Source organism: Tyto alba, unplaced genomic scaffold (assembly GCF_018691265.1).
Source record: "Tyto alba isolate M040663 unplaced genomic scaffold, T.alba_DEE_v4.0 Super-Scaffold_11, whole genome shotgun sequence".
NCBI lineage: Eukaryota > Metazoa > Chordata > Aves > Strigiformes > Tytonidae > Tyto > Tyto alba.
Genome location: NW_024881273.1, coordinates 12,156,305 through 12,175,576, shown reverse-complemented (window position 1 = coordinate 12,175,576; position 19,272 = coordinate 12,156,305). Strand labels below are relative to the sequence as shown.

Here is a 19,272-nt window from a genome sequence, read left to right as displayed (position 1 = left end):
ACTAACATCAGGATTGGGGCTGTGCATAGGGAAAAGACATCTGAAATCCAACGTTTTCCACTCTAGTTGTCTTACTCCCACTTAGGACTCCCCACAGCATTGCATCCAAGTCTATTTTAGGTGGCTTTAGTTGCTAACCTTCCTGCTCTGCTTGTCCTCCCCCTTACTCCAGACATGAAGCAGTCTGTGGCACTGTAAGTCAGGACACTGACACAGGGCAAGAGCATCAGTTAGGCTGGGTGGCCTAAAAAAGTCCTGCTGCTCTGCTGTCACTATCACTGAGCCTGTGATGCAAAACTCACATCCACGGTGAGCAAGTGGTACAGGGAATCAAGCATTTAACAAGGTCAAGTCACACAACTCTCAGGCTGCTCAACTGGGACCTACATTTATCTCCCAAACCTGGGGAGTATTCTTTACAGTGGCAGGAGTTTGGTGATAAGCAGTAGATGGGGGTGGGGTGGATGGACGTGTCCATCCTTCTCTCATTCTCAACCACATTATCAGCTGCTCCTTCCCTATCTGTGTGAAATCTGCTGGCTGGACTATGAGAGGACAAGCCAACAATTCCAGAATTACTCCTAAGAGTTCACATCACACATGAACACTGAGCCATACAGAGTTTGTCCCACCTATTAAAACCATGGAAAGAAGGGAAACAGGGAGGTAATGGTATGTCAGCTCTTCAAAAAGGAAGTTACCAAGATCTCTGCTTGGACACCCAAACATGCAGTTGCCTGCAGAGCTTCCTAATCACCAGTGCCATTCATAGCGTGACACGGTGATGCCCACCCAGGCTGCTATCAATGAGATCGTTTAGACTGACTCCTGAGAACATGAAGAAATGAAAGAGAAGAAATGGCTTGGTGCAAGAGCTGGAAAAGAGCACTGAACAGGACACACAGGGAGCAGCACAAAGATAGAGTCAAGGGGGGAAAACAGAGCTGGGGAAGAAAAGAGGATGCGTGACAGATAAGGGAAGGGGGAAAAGGGAAGAAGTTTATACATCTCCATGCACCAGTCTGGCTTTGAGGAGTGTGTCAGCTGCTTAATGCAGAAAAGAACTGTTGCCAACCAGAGCTCAACTCCCCTCAAACCAGTCCTGAGCAGCTCACTCAAGTTCTTGAGGTTTCCTGCCTCAAACAAAAGTTTAGGTGAGCACCCTGCAATTCCCCTGAAGTCTGCCAGGCCCTAGACTAAGCCACTAAAATAAACTGACCATACATGTGGTGCAGACAGAAACACTTCTTACAATGAAATAAGGCAAACAAATCATACAAAACTCACTACTCAATCTGTAAGAATTCCTGGCTTTGTTTTGATTTTTACTGTGAGCTTTTATTAATGTGCTTTAAATGCTGCAGTTCAGATAGAAACAGATTCAGAAGGATGAGTGTGATGTGAGCTGGTACAAGGAATGATGGCAGGGAGAATCTGTGAGATGTGTCACAGCAACAATGGGTCAGTATTTAATAACAGTTCAGACAGAACTAAAGTCTTGGACTATTCCATACAGCCACTCTTTGTGTGTGCTTCTTGGCAGTGGTTCCTGGACCCCCCTCCCATGCTACAGGTTCATTTCTCCTCCTGCAAAACTAAAAAGAGGAGGTTTTGAGCCAGAAGGTTTTACAATGCAGCTTTCTTGGCTTTAGGAACAAGCTGTTTGATATGAAGAAAGATAATTCTGTCCCTCCTCTATAAGCTATACAGGTTTTGACAGGAATAAAAAAGGAACAATCTAAGGCTGCTGCTTTCAAAGGGCCCCAGAGGAGTCAGGAACCCAGATGGTATACTGGCATTTAAAGACGTGCACTTAAAGGCTTTGAAACCCTTCAGACAAACCACTCGTACTACCACAGAAGACAAGACATGAGGAGCAGACATGCTGAGAGGCAAGAGGCCACTCTCGGAGCAGCAAGTCAGGCTAGTAACTCTTGGCAGTCAGTGAACTATGCTGTTTTGTGTCATGTCTAACAGCCTGGTTGGGCTGACTGAAGACAGACTTGGCCAGCCCCTAAGGACTCCTGACTGCTGCTACCCAAATGGAACACGACTAAAGAGTACAAGGGCCTGAAACACAGAGACAAGCTCACCTGATGGGTTCTGCTTACACCTCTTTTCTTTAGGTTTTTCTGTCCCCGAATGAACAGCTGTAATTGTGGTGAATGCTTGGATTAGTACAGGATTGTTCCCCAAAACATAATATGCAGTATTTTAGTAACAAACAACTTTTTTCCCATTCACTATCTCCCACTCCAATACCACACACGGGTTTTCCAACACCACGTCATTCCTTTTCAACATGGTTACAGAAAGCCCCTTATCTGCTTCAGAGACAGACATAAACCCCCACAACAGACACTGTGTAACCCGCTCCAGGGAAAAATCCCTTCCCTTACCTGTCCGTTCCAGCTAGCAGCATTGTGAACACCAATGTTTTGGTACTCTTGAATGGGGAGCAGAGGGAGGCCAGCCTTTTCTGCTGGCATGTTATTTATCTCTTCATCAAGATGCCAAAATTATGTTTCATCTGGTCTGTCTGTTATGCTCCAATTAAGGAGCATAAGAGAATGGCAGTGTCCTGCTTGAAGGCAGGGGGATACACTGGCAGGATAAAAATCTTGTAAAGAAAACTCTATAAATGGTGTACCTAAACAAAATTGTCTAGGCCAGTGGTTATGTTTAGCTACTACCAACTGAAATTAAAACTCAAAGGGAACTCCAGAAGTGGAGTAAATTTTAATTCCTTGTAGCACATGTATTTTGGTCCCACGTCTACACATCTGGTAAGCTGTGACCTCCATGTAGTGAACTCACAAATGGCTGGACTCTGGTTACAGTGATGTGTAAACAAATAGCCACATTTAGCATCACTGTAATATGCAAACTGCTGTTCTGTTCATAGTCCTCAAACTTCTCTTCCTTGTTACAAAAGGCTTTGCTTCATAAGGACTTCACTGATGCACAGACAAGGAACGAGTACTGCTTTATCTCCATCCATATTCCTCTTCTCTACACCTTTGCTACCCACTGAAAAATCTATGCTGAAGTATCTGGATCTTGGGAGCAGGATGCCAGTATCCTCTTTTTTACAGGCATGGAGTGCCAGAACCTGGAGAGGAGTGAGAAGAGGGCACTACCCCAGGAAGACTAGCTGCCTGCAAGCTTAAAGAAGGTATCCCAAACATATCACCAATCACAGCTGAGTCTTGCTCTGAAGAGGGATGTGGTAAGCAACAGCAGGAGGGAGTGAACACACTTACCGCTGGAGTTCTGAGAATTGCTGTTTGTTTCCTCAAAGTTGTTTTGCGCTTTGCCTTCCACTCTCCTGCTGAAAGCGCTTTCTGCTGGGTAGAAAACAAAGCAAGGATGGTGACTGGTCAATACCGCATGCAGAACCACACAGACAGGAGGCAAGACAACACGCTCCAGTGCCACATAACTGCATATCCTAAATACAGCAGAAAGGTCAAATATCTCGTTCTGGAGGCAAACGGGCCAGATTCATTGAAGGGATAACAGGTAGATATTTTTCTTGAATGCCTTCTGGCTGAGGTGCCCTGGATTGGCTCTTAGGGAGCCCATGAACACCACTCCTGACTGAACCAGAAGGGTCATGGCTCCCTCCCCTGCAGAAAACCCAACCCTTATCTTACTCTTCCTTAAGGCACTGAGCAGCCCTTGAAGCCTCTGGCACAGACGGTTTGCAGACTGAACTCAGGTCCTCATCATAGCACGTACAGTGTCACCCACAGAAGCACTATGTCAACTCTCCCTGAGCTTCCCAGTAATCTGCATTCCCTTCCTGAACAGCCTCCCGGAAATGTTCAAGCGGAGGACTGACTGACCAGCTGTCTCAGAGCCTGCCACATTGTCTGGAAAAGCTACAGTAGGTCCTCTGGCCCTCTGTGCTTTCCAACAGTGAGCTCGCTACTGCACACCTCCCCAAGGCCAAGCAGGCAGGCTCTGCTCCTCTGCAGCGTGCTGCCAGCCAGTGCTCCTGGCAGTTCACTTGTTTTGCACGCTTCAACAACAGCACAGGGCAATTTCCCAGTAACTGCAATGGGGGGACTCCTCCAGTGCAGGCTACTGACCCCGGCAGTAGCTACAGTGTCCTGAAATGTCCCTGTACAGCACATCTGATGTGTCTCCCATTCTCCTCAAGCTGGTGTCCCTTAGCACAAGTTCAACAGTACAAATAGTGCGAAGTCTCGTCTCATTTCAGCTAGGTCTGCAGGATCTGTGCAAATGTATTTACTGTAGGGACTAAACTAGAAATACAGAAAATGAAAGGTGAACTGGCCAAACTAATGTGTATGGTCTATGCTGTACAGACTCTCCCCATACGTGGACTTCATTCATGAAGTCCACTGTCACTGAAAGCGTTTGTCGGAACATGACTTAGCAAGGCTCTGCTGGGCTCAGCAGTATGCAAATTGTATAGGGAGGGAGTTGGGGGACAGAAGTCTTTCAGAAGCGGTCCAGCCAATCCTTAGTGGACCCTTCCAAGTCCTGAGCAGGCTTCTCAAATTCTCAATCTACTACATGCCCGACTCTCTAAAATGCAGAACAGGAAAACTTAGATAATCAAATCAGTTAAAACAGAATCACATAAAACAGGGCTGAAAAGGAACCAGAGATATTAACTAGCCCATCCCCCTTGACAGATAAATAATAGGAATGAAAGGCTTTAAGTTACTAGAAAATCAGATGGCACAGTGGGAAAAAGAGATCACAACAAAACGATTAGGCCAGCCTACCCCCCAAGAGACCCAGGTTCAAATCCTGGCTTACGTCACAAGTGGAAGTGAGTTTGGAAGTCTCCAATAATGTTTGGAAAAAATCTGCATGGTAGTTTGTCTTCATCTTCTATCTTTTTTTTTTTTTTTTTTTTTTTTTTGGCCAAGTCTGGCAAAAAGGAAAAACTGGTTTAATGCACCTCCTTGGACTTACTGCGTCCTCATACAGGAGAGGGCAGTTGACACAAGTTGTCTGTCTGTCTCTCTCTCTCCTTGTACCTGAAACTTTTGCACACAAAGCAAAATTATCTGTATAGACAAAGTGCCACTCTGCTAAGCGTCTGTGCAAACACTGTCAGTGGAGTGGTACTCCACTGTCTCTGGTATTATCCAGGCCTACATGGAATGGCTCTAACTGCAGCACTTGGAAGGCATCCCTTCTGGAGACTGTCTTCCTGATAGGTGTTATGGTCAATGCATTTGTACCAGAAATTCAAGAAGCTGCTCAGATTGCATTTGTACAAGACACTGCCTTGAAAGACACCATGGAAATGACACCACCAGACGGGTAAGGTAGGACCCCCAGGCTAATATTAGTTTCTTGAAGATCAATCTACCAGGCTTGAGCATCATGCAATTCCTTCCTCCATACAGGAAGAGAAAAGCTCAAAGTTTTTACCCAGTGTACTGACATACTTTTTAATTAGAGAAATGGGGAAAAAAAGTGCCTTTACAAAAAACATCTCCCAGTTACTGCTCAGATGCATCTGGCCTCTGACCCAGGAAGGCAGGCTCCCCATCTTTCCACTTTTGTGAAAGACATGAAACTGGAAGAAGTTGTTGCAAGTTGAAGTAAATAATGAAAAAGGTTTCTCAGCTTTAACTCCTAACCTGGTTGAACTGGATGGACTGTAACTAGTGATAAAATCGTATCAATGTTTAAGAGGTGCAATAACAACATGGAATCTCAGGACTCACAAGCTGTAAGAAAACAGGTCACTCACATCTGGTAGCTGCAGGTATGTGTTATCTAACAAAAACCATCCTTGTTCAGCATCCTGTGGCCTCTCCCACCACAGCCACCTCTGCCACTTGGCATTCATCCATGCCAGACATTTCAGGGGCATTTAAACACCAGCTGGTTAATCAGCCCTCCTTCTGTACTGAGATGGAGTATGTATCTGTCAATTCCACAGATTTAAGAGAGTGATTCCCTGCTGCCTGGTCATATGAATGCTATGTGTCACATCCTATTTATAGTTATTTTTCAGCGCCCTTTGCTTGCTTTTTTTTTTTTTTTTTTAAATCCTTTCTTTTTTTTTTACAGTTTGATCATTTGGAAGGAAAAAACAGGGACTATGGGAGGATCAATCTTAACTTGAGTCTTCTAACACCTCTGTAATCGTTCTGTACTATTAATTTTGCTGCTGTAGCTCAGTTTATCTCAGTGGTTCCTGCGGATAGAACACTGTGAAAACACCTATGTTCCATTTAACTTCCTCAAGCACAGGCCTAGCCCTGAAAATATCACCTTGAGGGAAAGCAACACTAAATGCCAAACAAAGCTGAAAACCAAACAAAAATCCCCATACCTGACAAGCCACTACGTCAACCCTTGTCAGGAAACTCTCCTCAGTTTGTGACACCAGGATTTGAAACAGGGTCTTTTGTACCTCGTGATTATCATGATGCTTAAAAAACCCAACTTGTCCCTGCGAAGAGGTTATAAAGACCTACTGCTGATGTACATTTTTGTTTATAATGTGCCAAAGGATCTAATCCTCTCAACTGCTTCCGGAGTAGCTTTTTTGGGACAGTCATGGACAGAGCAGACTGAGTCCAGGAAGGGACAAAAGCCAACCCAGGGCAGGACTGGATACTAAGCAGTTAAGAAAGTTGATGGTAGAAAGGCAATTGGTACCTGTGATGGCCTTGCTTCCTGGGGATCCAGAATTTGGAGCGCGGAACATCTGGGATTGGGATGCCGGTGGGACACCGGAGGGGGTGCGGTGCAGGAGGGTAGAACATCGGTTTATTGAAGCCGGTGTTTTTTTGCTGGATTGGCTCGCTTGTGTCTTCACTGCCACGAAGAGTGGAGATCGAGAGAACTCTGGATATGAACACTCAGAACTAGTGCCTGGACAGTCAGTCAGCTCCCAGATCGTGTGCCTTCTGGGAGGGTTGCTTTCTAACAGCCACGCTCATGAATCCCTTGCATGGGGACCTGCAGCAACTGTGGATCCACCGATCCCATGTAACAAAAGTGTTTTCCCCACTCACCCGAGGGGACAGATTCTTGAAGCTTGTTAGTTCCCTTCCGCACTTTATAATTGCCATGTGACCAACCCATTCCTCCTCCAGCAGGAATCACCCCATCCATCCAGGAGTACTGGATGTACTGAATTGCCATGGCCTGGCTGGGTGCACCTGCATCTCTGTCCTCCATTTCTATGAATGTAAGAATCTGAATTTTGAGAGCTGGTTTCTAATGTGATACTCAGAGTTTTACCTCTTTGTTACTTGAGCCTTGTATAAATCCTAGATATCTCCAGTGACATTTCTTGTCTCGTTAACCAAATACAAAGGAAAAGGGGCTGTTGGTAATGGAAGGGAATTAGGAGGCAGAGTTCTCATCCTGCAAGTCAGGAAAGGCCTTTTGGCCCTCGAATCCAGACAAGTATGGGTGACACGTGGAGAAATTGAGAGTATTACTGGAATCTGCTCTTTGAATGTAACTACATTTTGGTCTCTGCAATGCACAGTGAGGATCACCAGGAATTTTCAATGCCAAAAGTCATATGAAAAACCTTCAGAATGACAGGCCACACGGATTAAAAAAACAATTACAAAAATGGAGAAACAACCTAGCAACACCCTTCGTTCCTCAGTGGCTTCTTCCACAGAAATTTGGATATGGCTCCTGAAGCCCAAGTCCCACTCCGACCATCTACCATGAAGAACCACTAAGAAACAAGGCTCACATAACCCACAGACCAAGCTTATTACTTGTGATTTCTACACAGTGATATTTTAGGATGCCTAAAGTTGAATGGACAACATTAGTACCTGTTCATCCTATATAGCATAATTCAGAAATACTCATCTACACTGAGCAGTTCTCTGTCATGGACTGTTATGGCAGCACAACAGCCTGACTCTGAAAAGGGTGAGGAGAAAAGTCACCCAGACTGGGACTGGATGCTCATTTCCAAAATCCCATGAGACATTATAGACTTCAAATGTGAACTGCTCTCACCTTTCATGTCAGCAGTCAGCAGCACTGGAGATTAAGGATTTAAAGCGGCTTGTAAAAAGACACTCAAAGGAAACACATTTTTGTTTCACTTGATCAGATACAGAGATCCAAGGTGACATTTCCTCTAAATGTTAGCGTACTTCTGCAGGAGATCCTGCACTAGGTTTTCTCATAGGCAGAAGGCTTGCTTTTGCTTCCTGTATTTCCTTTCAATCTCTGTGGATAATCCTCCTCCAGTTGCTGCCAAACTGCCAGCAAAAATGTAGTCAGATATGACAATTACCTGCTCATGTGTCATCTGGTTTCCCACAAGGCCCATTCCCATCTATTGCTGCTTTATTCCCTGTCTATACCAAGAGAAGTATCAATCAGCCAACTATTCAGTGTCAGAAACAAAGAAAGAGCATCACTGCGAATCCTCTGCAGTCCAGATACCATTCTCTTGAGACCTGAAGAAAAAAGTCTCAGTGCTATGAAGACTTCCAAAATGACTTCTTTTTCCTCCCGACCTAAACAAATAGTGTGTCTTCAAATTTGGACCCCAGAAAGAAAGCTGCTCCGTCTGACACTAGGCAGAGACAGAGTTTGAGCCAGAAAGACAGACAAAGGGATAGTTCTAGCAGTCTGGAGGATGCTAATAATTAATTGAAAAAGAAGTTTTAGTCTTTAGTTCATGAGATGAAAAATTCCCTCTGAAGACTAAGTGACACAGGTAGAAACGATCACAGAGCTCCTCTGTTCTGTTCTTTAAAAGTCATCTTCACTGTGGAACTCACTGCCTCAGGCTGATGAAAAGGCCACGTTCAAGGTATTTCCGAAAATGAAAATAGTGAGTTGCTGAATGGTTACAAAAACCTCCCACCTCAAAATCTGCAACCAGTCAGGAAGACTGGAGACAAAATTGTGGACAGATAATCCCATAGCTGCTGCTATAAAGTTTTTTAAACTTTCTCAGAAAGCATATGGGATATGCCCCAGTTGAAGCTGACGTACTGGAGAAGGGAGGGCAGGAGAGGAGAAATGCAGAGGGTAAGTCTCACCAAATGACCACCAGTCACTTGGTAAAATGCGTATACTGTGCTACAGCCACACAGAATGGCACATGGTGTGCTAAAGAACAGATGATACGGGTGATACTTAAAAGATGGGGGACTCTGCCTTAGCAGCAGGAAAAAGAGCTTGTTCATTGCCATGCTCAGTGACGATGGCTGTAGAAGAGCTCCTAGGGCAATGACAGCTAAAAAGACTGAGGTACTCTTTGGGTATGCAATTAGGGCACTTTCAAAAAGGGGATTAGGAAGACAGTGTTAGCTCTCAGTTCCTTCACTAGACCAGGTGCTGGTGCATGCCATTCACTAAGGTAGTTAACAGACAAGGATATTCAGATGAGAAGGCAAGAGGATAAATAAAGGACAAGAACAGCATACCTTACAATGGAAACATCAAGTCACTCTTGGCTTAACTGAGAGGTTAGTCACTGTGAAGTGACTTGACAGCAGGCTATACAAAGGTCTAGAAAGGACAGAAATTTGGTAACTTAGTTTTCCTTCAGTACCAGAGTTATAAATAGGATCCAGTGTCTGAAAGCTGCAGCTGGATATTTTTAGTCTTAATTTAATCAAAATAATTACCTTAAGAAGTTGCTGTATTTTCTACCACTCTTAACAGCAAGATTAGATAGCTCTCTAAAACATATGTGAGCAACTAAATCAAGGCAATCCTATAGCATGCATTACTCTGGTCAGTCCAGAGATCACAGTGGTCCCTCCTGGCTTTCCTGACTTTGATAAGACCTTAAAGCCCTGTGAATGAAAAGCCGTGGCAGTAAGTAGAAAATCTAGGAGACATTTCAACATGTCTCCTCAAAAGATACATAAATCTACACAGTACCACACCAGAACAGAGATGAGATTACCTCCGTAACTTTGTTTTTGCCAGTTAAAAATTGTGGTTAATAATGTGTGTATTGCATTTTTTCAGAAAGATCTCGTCAGAACAGGTAAGGAACCATTTGGATGGTTCAGATGGAATTATACCATCACCTCTGCAGAAAAATCTATCTTTAATGAGTATGATGGGAAGTGATTCCTTCACAATGGCCTGAAATTCAATATGCTGAGTGGAAACCTCTGCAACTGGAAACAGGTGTTTCCACAGGGAAAATCTTGTGCTCAAACCTATCGAATTCTTAATGTGCTTCTTTATCCATACAAACAAATACTGCCAGTGAGGCCTGCTGCTAAGGCACTGTGTGATCAGATAGTGCGAAAACCATCTGAACTCACAGATTTCATTCACTAAGATGGAGGAAGCAAAGACACACCACCCAACTAGAACCTGGATCTGTTTTTATCTTGTCTAGGCAGGACTTGCATACAAACTAGATGTGCTACCAAAAAGGATCCCTCTCCCTAAGAGAGAAAGCCATGATGGCTTTAAGAAACACTGCATTTAAACAATTTTGTTGAACAAATTGTATCCAGTGTCTTTCACAAAAAGAAAAGTAATTGAGCAGAGAGTGTTGATGAACTTCCTTGAGCATCACAGGTGTCAGCGTGGATGTAGGTCTGTCCCCTACAAAGCCAAGTACAATCACATGGCTGGCAGGGCAGGGTCTTCGACAGCCAAGGCCCATCCCATAGCCCATGAGAGTGACAAGGTAGAACCAGAGGTGACAGCCAGCTTCAGCCAAGAGTCCAGACCACCAGGAATTTCATGGTGGTGAGACAGGTCTGTGGTCAAGCTGGGAAGTCAATCCACAGGTCAGTGGCAGGATCAGATCTGGTGAGGATAACCAGGGCCAGACACATATCAGCAATCCTCAGGGAGGTCTACAGTGATGAGGGAGGGTTGACATCAAGCTGTGAAGTCAGTCCACAGACCAATGGGATCCACAGCCAGGCATGGGCATGTCTACAAATGAGCTGGAGACCAACACCCTACCGTGTAGCTCAGGCAGAGACTGATGGTCCAGAACTGAGCTGAAATAGGGGGTCTGAATGTGGGTGGAGGCCCCATGTGAGGCTGGTCAGGGCCAGTAAGACCTATTAGTCCACTCAGGGCCCTGACATCACTTTAGATTTTTATCCTGGAAGCAATAGACATGGATAGTTGTGCAGATTTTAGTTCTTTCAGCACATACTTCCATGACCAGGGAGTCTGTTGCCTTATATACAGTTACCAACAGAGGATGCAGTGAGTGCACGCTCCTGAGCCTGGACTTACCAAGCTAAAACCCACTCTTGGTGGCTTTTCTAGACAGTCCACATCCAAAACACACTAGGTTTTCTCTGCACTGTAAACACATCACCTAAGAGCAATTACAATAGTCCAGCTACCTGCAAATATGGTTAAATCAGTTGCATCTTACAGAGCAGACAGATCTTGGAGGAGAACAGAAAGAAATCTCTGAACCCTCCTCCTGTGCACCTCTGTTGAGAGACATTTCTAAAACTGGGACAATGAATGTGCCTACAATCCACTTTTTTTGGAAACAGCCTCTGACACCCTTCTTCGAAAGAGTGAATAGGCTGACAGAAACAGCACAAGAGTATGTATTTAAAAGAGTAATAGCACAGTTCTAAGCATATGAAAAAGCCCCTGCTCTTAACTAACAAAAGGGAACTTTCGAAGGAGACATTTGGCATTAACAATTCCAGGGAACCCCACAGCAGAGCTCTTTTCCAGACAGCAGGTATCCAGCAGCACTGACCACAAATTATCCTGAAAGGTCCTATTGACTCTGCAGGATACAAGTCCTTGTTTTAGCCCATTTTCAATGAATTTTTATCCATTATGACAGAAAACCAGAAAGACAGGCTCCGGAAGGGAAGCTTGCACTCAGGCAGAGAGACCCAAAAATTTGAACTGGTAATGCTGAAATGTTTTCCTTACCCACTCCCACTACAGCTAATTTTGCAGCATTTGCCTTATAACCTGAAGAACAAGCCCAAGATAAAGACACAGTCTCAGCTTTACTTCTTCTGACTGCTAGAGACCGAGAAAAGCCAGCTGTACTTTTCAAAGGTCATGTGTTTACAGCTGCCTCACAGGACCCTGGTTTATAGGAAGAGCAGAGTCTAAGCAGTAGAAAGGTGGGAGGACGTACTGGCCAGCCTGCCTTAGGAGCTAATCATGCCCTCTCCTGTATGCTCATCAGGGTTAGTGGTTTGTCACTGTAAACCATACTTCTTACTGGGTATAGGAACTAGGAGAGGAAAAAAAAAAGGTTTGGAAAAAAAAAAAAAGGAAAAAGTTTATGGGGAGGGGATTAAAGCTCATGAAAATATTATCCTGATCTGATCTTAACTGTCCTCATAGTTAAAAGACATTTGCTGAAAGGACTGGAAACCCATCTGCACATCTCAGTGACTGCTGGTCTAGTCTGCAGCAGGGGCAGATTCCTTTTTTTTTCAGAGGTTACTCCAGAAACCGTGGTGCAAGAATGGCTTCAACCCCAGCATCTGAAAGAATGTGCCTCCTCCTCCAAAGCTAGCTTCCAGTAGTCAAGAAGTGGGCATGAGAACCCTGCAGCTGCACTCTGCACAGGGGAGAAGGGCAGTATCTGCGTGGACTATTTGTATCTGCAGTCAGACCTGCAGGGCCCACTTCAGGCAAATACCTCTTAGAGAAGAATAGTTGTGTTTTATTTCTATGCTGGAGAGCCTGGACTGGAACCAGCAGCTGCAGCCTATTATTACAGACGGTTGGGAGAGTGGAGAGATATCCATAGCAATAAATCCCCTTGAAATGGGAAATACCAGGAAGGTAAGAATCTGCTACTGCTGAGCAGAGATTTAATGCACAGTCCTTACAGCATATTGCTCCTTAGCTGTCTGTACAGGGGTCAACTAGAGCCACCAAAGCCTTGGTGTCTGAGGTCCCATCTACACTAGGAGATTGACCTACTGCTGATCACTACCAATGGTTTTTCTGAGGACCTGAAAACGCCTGAATTAAGAGGTGGAGTTTGGGGGTGCAGGGATGTTTAGGAATAACTGCCATGTGTGCAATCATAAGCACTGGGTTACTTCCCTCAAGCACATAAGGGATAATAAGACTAACTTTGTGATGATGGCGATAGAGTTATTTTATGCCCTACGCTTCTATCATGATCTTGGTCCATCTCCATGCTTCAGAGAACCTGCATGGGAGCTGTCAAGAGCTACCAGGCCTTGACCCACCTTAAAAGTGATAGTGGTGGACTATGTTCCCAGATTATTTCTATATACGTCTAAAACCAAAGCTGCCTTATTATAATAACTTAAAAACCTAACTAAAACTGAACGTGGTGAGGAAGGAGTGTGCGCTCCCTCTGCTGGCTACAGATGAGCAGCTAAAGAAACCCACTAAGCTAATGAGCTCAGCTCATCCATCCTCCTCATCAGCCAGAACGCTGGCAGCTGGACATAAGCAAAGAGCAGCCATGCTGGCTCACAGCACTAAAATCTCAATAAAGGACAGGGCAATGCTATGAAAGAAGCATGAAGTTCAAGTGTAAAGAACTTCTCTGCATACTTTTAAAGCATCCAAAACCAGCATGTAGCAAGAATTTCTCTCAACTATTTTACTAAAATTTTGCATTGAATTGCACCTAATTTCTCATTAAAACCTCCCCTTTGTCTAGGGAGTGCAGATCGTAGTGTCCCTCCAGAGTGCAGATCGTAGTGTCGTGTAGTATGCTGAGAACTGCCTTTTCCCGAGCTCCCTGAAATAAATATTTTATTGCCTGTGATTTAGTAGCAAGCTGCCAAGGTAATTTACATGATTTTGAAAACCAGTTTTAACTCACTGTCTGAAATAATTTCTCAAGAGCTCCTAAGAAAGATGCTTCATTCCTAGCGTGTACATTCACTTATTATTTAGGGGACTCTAAAATTTTTGTGCATCACTCCAGTTAAACAATAAAATATCAAACCCCCAAGGAATATATGTAGAATTGCATGGACTTTGGTATAAGTTCAGTGTCATTAGAGACCTAACAGTAACAGTGTCCCTCTGAGAGGAGTTTTCCAGCTCAGTTTTAGTGTGTCCTGGTCAGCACATGATCTACGTCCTGCCAGCTGCAACCCCACAGATCCAGTGGAAGGATCCACAAGAATGATACTCTCTCCTGCAACCCTCGTGTTGACCACCAACCACTGTAAATCACAGTCTGTAATGAAATAGATCTCCAGCAGGATACTCACTAATAGGTGCATGCAGCGCCACATGTTCCTGGTATGGAGTGTAGTATTTGTACTGCTTGCCACAGAATTCACAGGTGTAATTGCCAGTTTCTGTGAAGATGAAACAAATACAAAGATCAGAAAGGAGTGCAGAACCCTCTCACACAATCACCGACTTCCCGACCTTTTACACAGAAACTGGCCAGGTGACAAAAACTAGAGCATATTCTTCATGCACTTGGAACTTATCTGCTCTGTAATTCACACAACCTTTTCCCCAACAAAGGAAACAGTTAAAGCCCATCTACAGAGTGATGGACCTTTTGTAAGAAGTCCAGCAGAACTAAACAAGCTACAGGCGATTATCCCAAAATTACAAAAAGTAAGCATGCAAAACAAAGGAGAGAATCCATTTCTGAACTCTATATTACAGATGACACAGTTTTGTCTTCTGGTTACGGATAGTCTGTGATGTGTGGACAACAGGAACAGCCAAACTAGTAAACAAGTTGCCAAGTTCAAGTCTTAGTGACAAAACTTTTATATTTGGATTGTAGATTTCTCTTGCAGGAGGAGGGGCTTTTCTGCAATAACTGTGCTTATTCCTGCTTTGGGGATACTTGAAATAACAAAGTAGTGTAACCACACACTGACACCTCCCACTCCTACCAGTGCTGGGAAGTACAGAACTGACAGTTAGCTGCAAGCCAAAGGAAAATCCAAGGTTCATTAATTGTTTCCAAACCGGAGAATTCAGAGAAATGCTTTGGCAAAGTCTGGTCCTCTCTCTGCCTCACTCTAATCTGTTTGATGAACCCATCACAAAGGCAGTGTGAATGCAATTACCTGCCAACTCTGTCAGTACACCTTAAGACTCTCTCTAACTGCCCCCAGCTTGCTTTTCTCCTGAACCTCCTTCCTCTCCTCTTTGCAGAGCTCTTGAGCAGAAAACATCACAAAGCTGCATTTCTTAGGGCCAGGCTGTTGGTGTTTGGTGTTCATCTGAACCTAAACATATCTTTCAGCATGCCTAAGGACCCAACACCTCTGTGTAACACAGTGCTTGTGGTTTTCCTACAGGTATTCCAGCTAATGTCAGATTTGAAACCCTTCTGCTTTCTCTTTCACATTTCAAGCTGTATAATAATAACTCATACTTGGACCAATCTTCTGAAACGGTTCCGGCTCCTCCTCCTTCACTTCATCTGCTGCTATGACAGCCTGGTCATAGGGGTCTGCAAGAGAACAGAACCAGCAAGTGAGCTGATAACACCCTCAGGCTTTCCTTCTACAGCTGCATGGGCACTGAATGCTCCTGCATCTGTAATGACATCTCAATCTGTAACAAGATTTCAAGATAGGAATTATAAACCAAATGACCCCTCTCTGTCTGACCTGTCCCTCCTCCTCAGGTCTCCAGGATTACTCCCACTTCCAGCCCAGTAACGTCTGTAGGTATATAGTGTTTAAAAAATACAGAGAAAGACTGAACAAACACATTGGAAAGCCTCATCCATATTTTCTGGTTTTCTTCCACTGCATCTCCTATCTAATGATGTTATACTGTCTGAAAGTGGGCACAATAAAGCAGTCTGCAAGCAAGTCAGCTAACAAATACTGACCAGTGACTTCCTAACATCTAACAGCACAGCTAGCAACAAATCAGAACCCAACCCATTTTATAAAATAATTTAATTTATGCCTTGAACAATTCACTAAATCACCAGAGACATGAAACGCCTGCTTCTTTGATTTTCAGAAGCCTGATCAATTGTATGTACAACAAAAGCCTGATATCTACTAGGGCTGGGCATCAACCTACAGGCTGTAGACACTGGGGGAGGGAGAGAGGACGCTCCCTCTCCTGCTGCAATCAGTGACAAAACTTCCTTGACTCTTACAAAGTGTAGAATTGGACCTGCTGTGCCTGAACTACTGAATGCTTGAAAAGGTTTGTGAAATAAAGCACACAAAGGATCTCGGCTTACCTGCCCGGTTTTCTGGGGCCCCTTCCACACTAAAAACTAACACAGAATAGAAGAAGGAGGGGAAGAAACAAAACAGAAATTAAATCCTCTTAAATGGCCTTGTTTTCCTCCTGTATTTCACACACTGTTTCAGCATATTTCAGCCCCACAGAAGAAACCAGGCTTTGTGCCCCAGTCCCTCCTCTTCCCAGTAGCATCCACACAGAACTATTTGAGCATGCCCAGCCCTAATATACACAGATTCTCAAGGCCTTTGTCCTGACACTGACAGCCCCACGTAAAGTTCAGCTGCACAGCTGCCTCACACTTGCATTTGCTGACACAACCAGCCCCTTGGAGGAACTGAGATAAAGTGTCCTTGCAAGACACAAGTGGAAGCCATTTCCAAAGCCCTCTTATAACCCTAGGCAGAGCTCTCTGAACACATGAGAAGACACATGAGGTATGAAGACACATTTCTAACAGAAGCAGACATGTCCATCTCACAGTGACTTTCAGTCCCAGCAATTTAATTTTGGCTCCCCGTGGGATGAAGGGAACTTGCAGTGGTGCACCGCAAGAGCATGTTGGCTGTTCAGAAGTCCACATGTTCCAGTCAAAACCAGCAATTTTTCTGGACACCACATATTGTGAAAAAACACTTAGTTTTCTGAGACAGTCCAACCATCCAAAACCTTCTGCTTTCCAAGCAGCCTCTTTCTTAAACTCTGCCAGGGTTCCCTCCCTGGCCAAGTGAGGAGCAATACCAACAGGCTTGTAGCATACACAAGTGAGGATTTGAGTATCTGTGGGCCCTGAGTCAAGGAGCTTTAGATGCCCAGTAAGCATGGGGCAAGCCAACAACAGTACGTTGTTGCTTCTATTTCCCCCAGTATAGCAAAAAGAAACACTGCTTCTAGAGGAAGGTGTCTGCTTCTGTCCGAGTGTCACCAGCCTAGGCCACATCCACATTCACAGAGGAAAAACTGGCCTGTAAGGTCCACTGACAACTGCATCAGTTCACTACCACAGTGATTAACAAGAACAAAACAACATTTGTCAAGTCTCAAATGTGGTTTCTCACAAACGAGCATGTTGGGAACAATCCTGTGAAGTCAGAAACCAAGCAACCAACTCTTGCCCAGTGAGCAGCCAGACAGACAATTTACCTTGAGGGACTCAGCCCTAGCGTATCTATCCTAACCATGAACCTTAATACAGACAGGAGGACTGCAAGGACTACAGGTTGCAGGAGAGGGTGTTATTTTGATGCACGCAAAGAAAATCAAGTACAGCAAACTTTTTCCTGCAGCGCCCGTGGACTGTGCCTCCTCTGACCAAGATGAGCGAGCCATGCTGTGCCATGTCCTGTACATCATGGGCCACACGGTCTGGCAGAACCACATTTTGCCTTCCCCAGGATAACACAGCAAAGACTTCTCATAGTTTGAGTGTCTAAGTGTCAAAAGTACTCACCATCCACGGCATGTAGGTCTCTGTGCTCTTGGAAGCAGCTATAATATTTATATTTTTTCCCACAGATGTCACACGTGTACCTAAAATTGTCTGCAGAAAGAAGAAAACAGGTCACTTTAGAAACTTTGAGGTAAAAGGCAAGCACTCCAGACAATGCTGTTCAGACACCCCCATGCGGTTACATTCATCCCACATGCTCTGTCAAACCCCTAAGGCACACAGACAACCACTGCTTCACAATGTCCTCTGCCTGCCCTATGCTATATGGCTTGAGGCATATTCTGATTTGTTATTTCCTATTCAGGCAGCTCTGCTCTCCAGTACAGCCTCCACAGGACCGCACAACAATGAAGACAGGGCAGCTGAAATCTCCTTTGGAAGCTACAGTAGGCAAGTACTGGTCAGGACAGGGACAAACTGGAAGAACTAAACACAGAGTCAACATATGAGCTGTTATGTCAAAATGTTAATATGACAACTACAACATGGGCTGGATGTGCCCACACACTCACACCACACTTGGTTCTCACTGCTGCTGCCTGCTGACTATGAACTGCATCCAAGATCCTGTATGGGCACGTTGTAACAAACAATACCAAAGAGAGCCAACAATCCAGAACATGCAGGACAGTAAAGTGCTCAATGAACAGGACGACTGATGGAACCAGGTTTCATATATGTTTGTACCCTAGATGGTCTCCCTTCATCCCAGCAACAACAGACCTCCTTCAGCACAGCTGTGTGTGAAGACAGACGGATGCAAAAAGGCTCAAGATGCTTCTGAATTCATTTTGGTCTAACTGGGAACAACAAATGTCTGGCTCAGCTATCACATCAGTGTAAGAGGAAAATTTCACTTGTCAGCTTGGTGAGGTTTTTCCATCTTGTGATGTCTGACATACACCTTGGAGTACAGACTGACATCCATAAGCAGTAACTTGCAGCATTGCATTTGTCAGCTGACCACAGTAGCCGATGGGTTGCATGCTACTAACCCACTGCAAACAAAGTAAAACACATTAGCTTGTGTAGCCACAAAGGATCTTGAAACTCATGTGTTTTACTTCACAACAGGAGCAGGCTAGGAGTGTACACATCAGCTACAGTGGCTCCACAGATGAGCTGCCATTCAGTTAGCTCCCCCGCAGTAACTCAGTTTGTATTCATGTACCCATATGATTAGCAAAGTTAAAGCCTTGGTGTTACCTCTTCATGTTTACCATGTTCAAACACACCAGAGTATGCACATTAAGTAAGTTTTTATTTTACTTCTCAATAATTTTATTTTTAAAATAAGTATTTTAAGCACTGGTACAGTCTAATCGCTCACTTGGGATCACTACTGGAGTCCATCAGCATGTGGCGTTTCAACACTAAATGAAGAATCACTTTCTGCCCTTTATTCTGCTTGGCAGAATGAAAGTAGAAGCTATGGCGATCTACAAGAGAAAAATGCCAAATATAAAAGGTGTTAAACAGCTGGGCACTGGAACTTTACCCCAGCTACCAAAAAATATTTGTATCTTAATCAGACCACATCAACACTAAGCTAGATCTAAGGGATTTTTAAAAGTCTAGGCTGAACAAGAGAGACAGAGCCCAGGCATATACACCAAGATGAAAAGGATTCACTGCTTCAGACAGTGCACTGCTTAAGAAAGAGGAAG

General features: G+C 44.3%; 1 protein-coding gene across 13 annotated transcripts in view; it reads right to left on the bottom strand.

Annotated features, from left to right (window-relative positions):
- The window catches only part of ZNF618 (zinc finger protein 618), a 162,329-nt gene that overhangs the window by 28,792 nt on the left and 114,265 nt on the right, over positions 1-19,272 (bottom strand). For 8 of the 13 annotated variants that reach the window (XM_032988690.2, XM_042787029.1, XM_042787028.1 and 5 more), the window contains 7 exons: positions 17,606-17,695; positions 16,151-16,186; positions 15,320-15,397; positions 14,184-14,273; positions 6,661-6,849; positions 3,264-3,347; positions 2,094-2,150 (listed from right to left, as the gene is read on the bottom strand). In XM_032988690.2, the coding sequence (XP_032844581.2) occupies positions 2,094-2,150; positions 3,264-3,347; positions 6,661-6,849; positions 14,184-14,273; positions 15,320-15,397; positions 16,151-16,186; positions 17,606-17,695 (624 nt within the window). The remainder of the gene's footprint in view (positions 1-2,093; positions 2,151-3,263; positions 3,348-6,660; positions 6,850-14,183; positions 14,274-15,319; positions 15,398-16,150; positions 16,187-17,605; positions 17,696-19,272) is intronic. The other 5 variants (XM_042787036.1, XM_042787037.1, XM_042787026.1 and 2 more) reach the window with 4 other exon arrangements.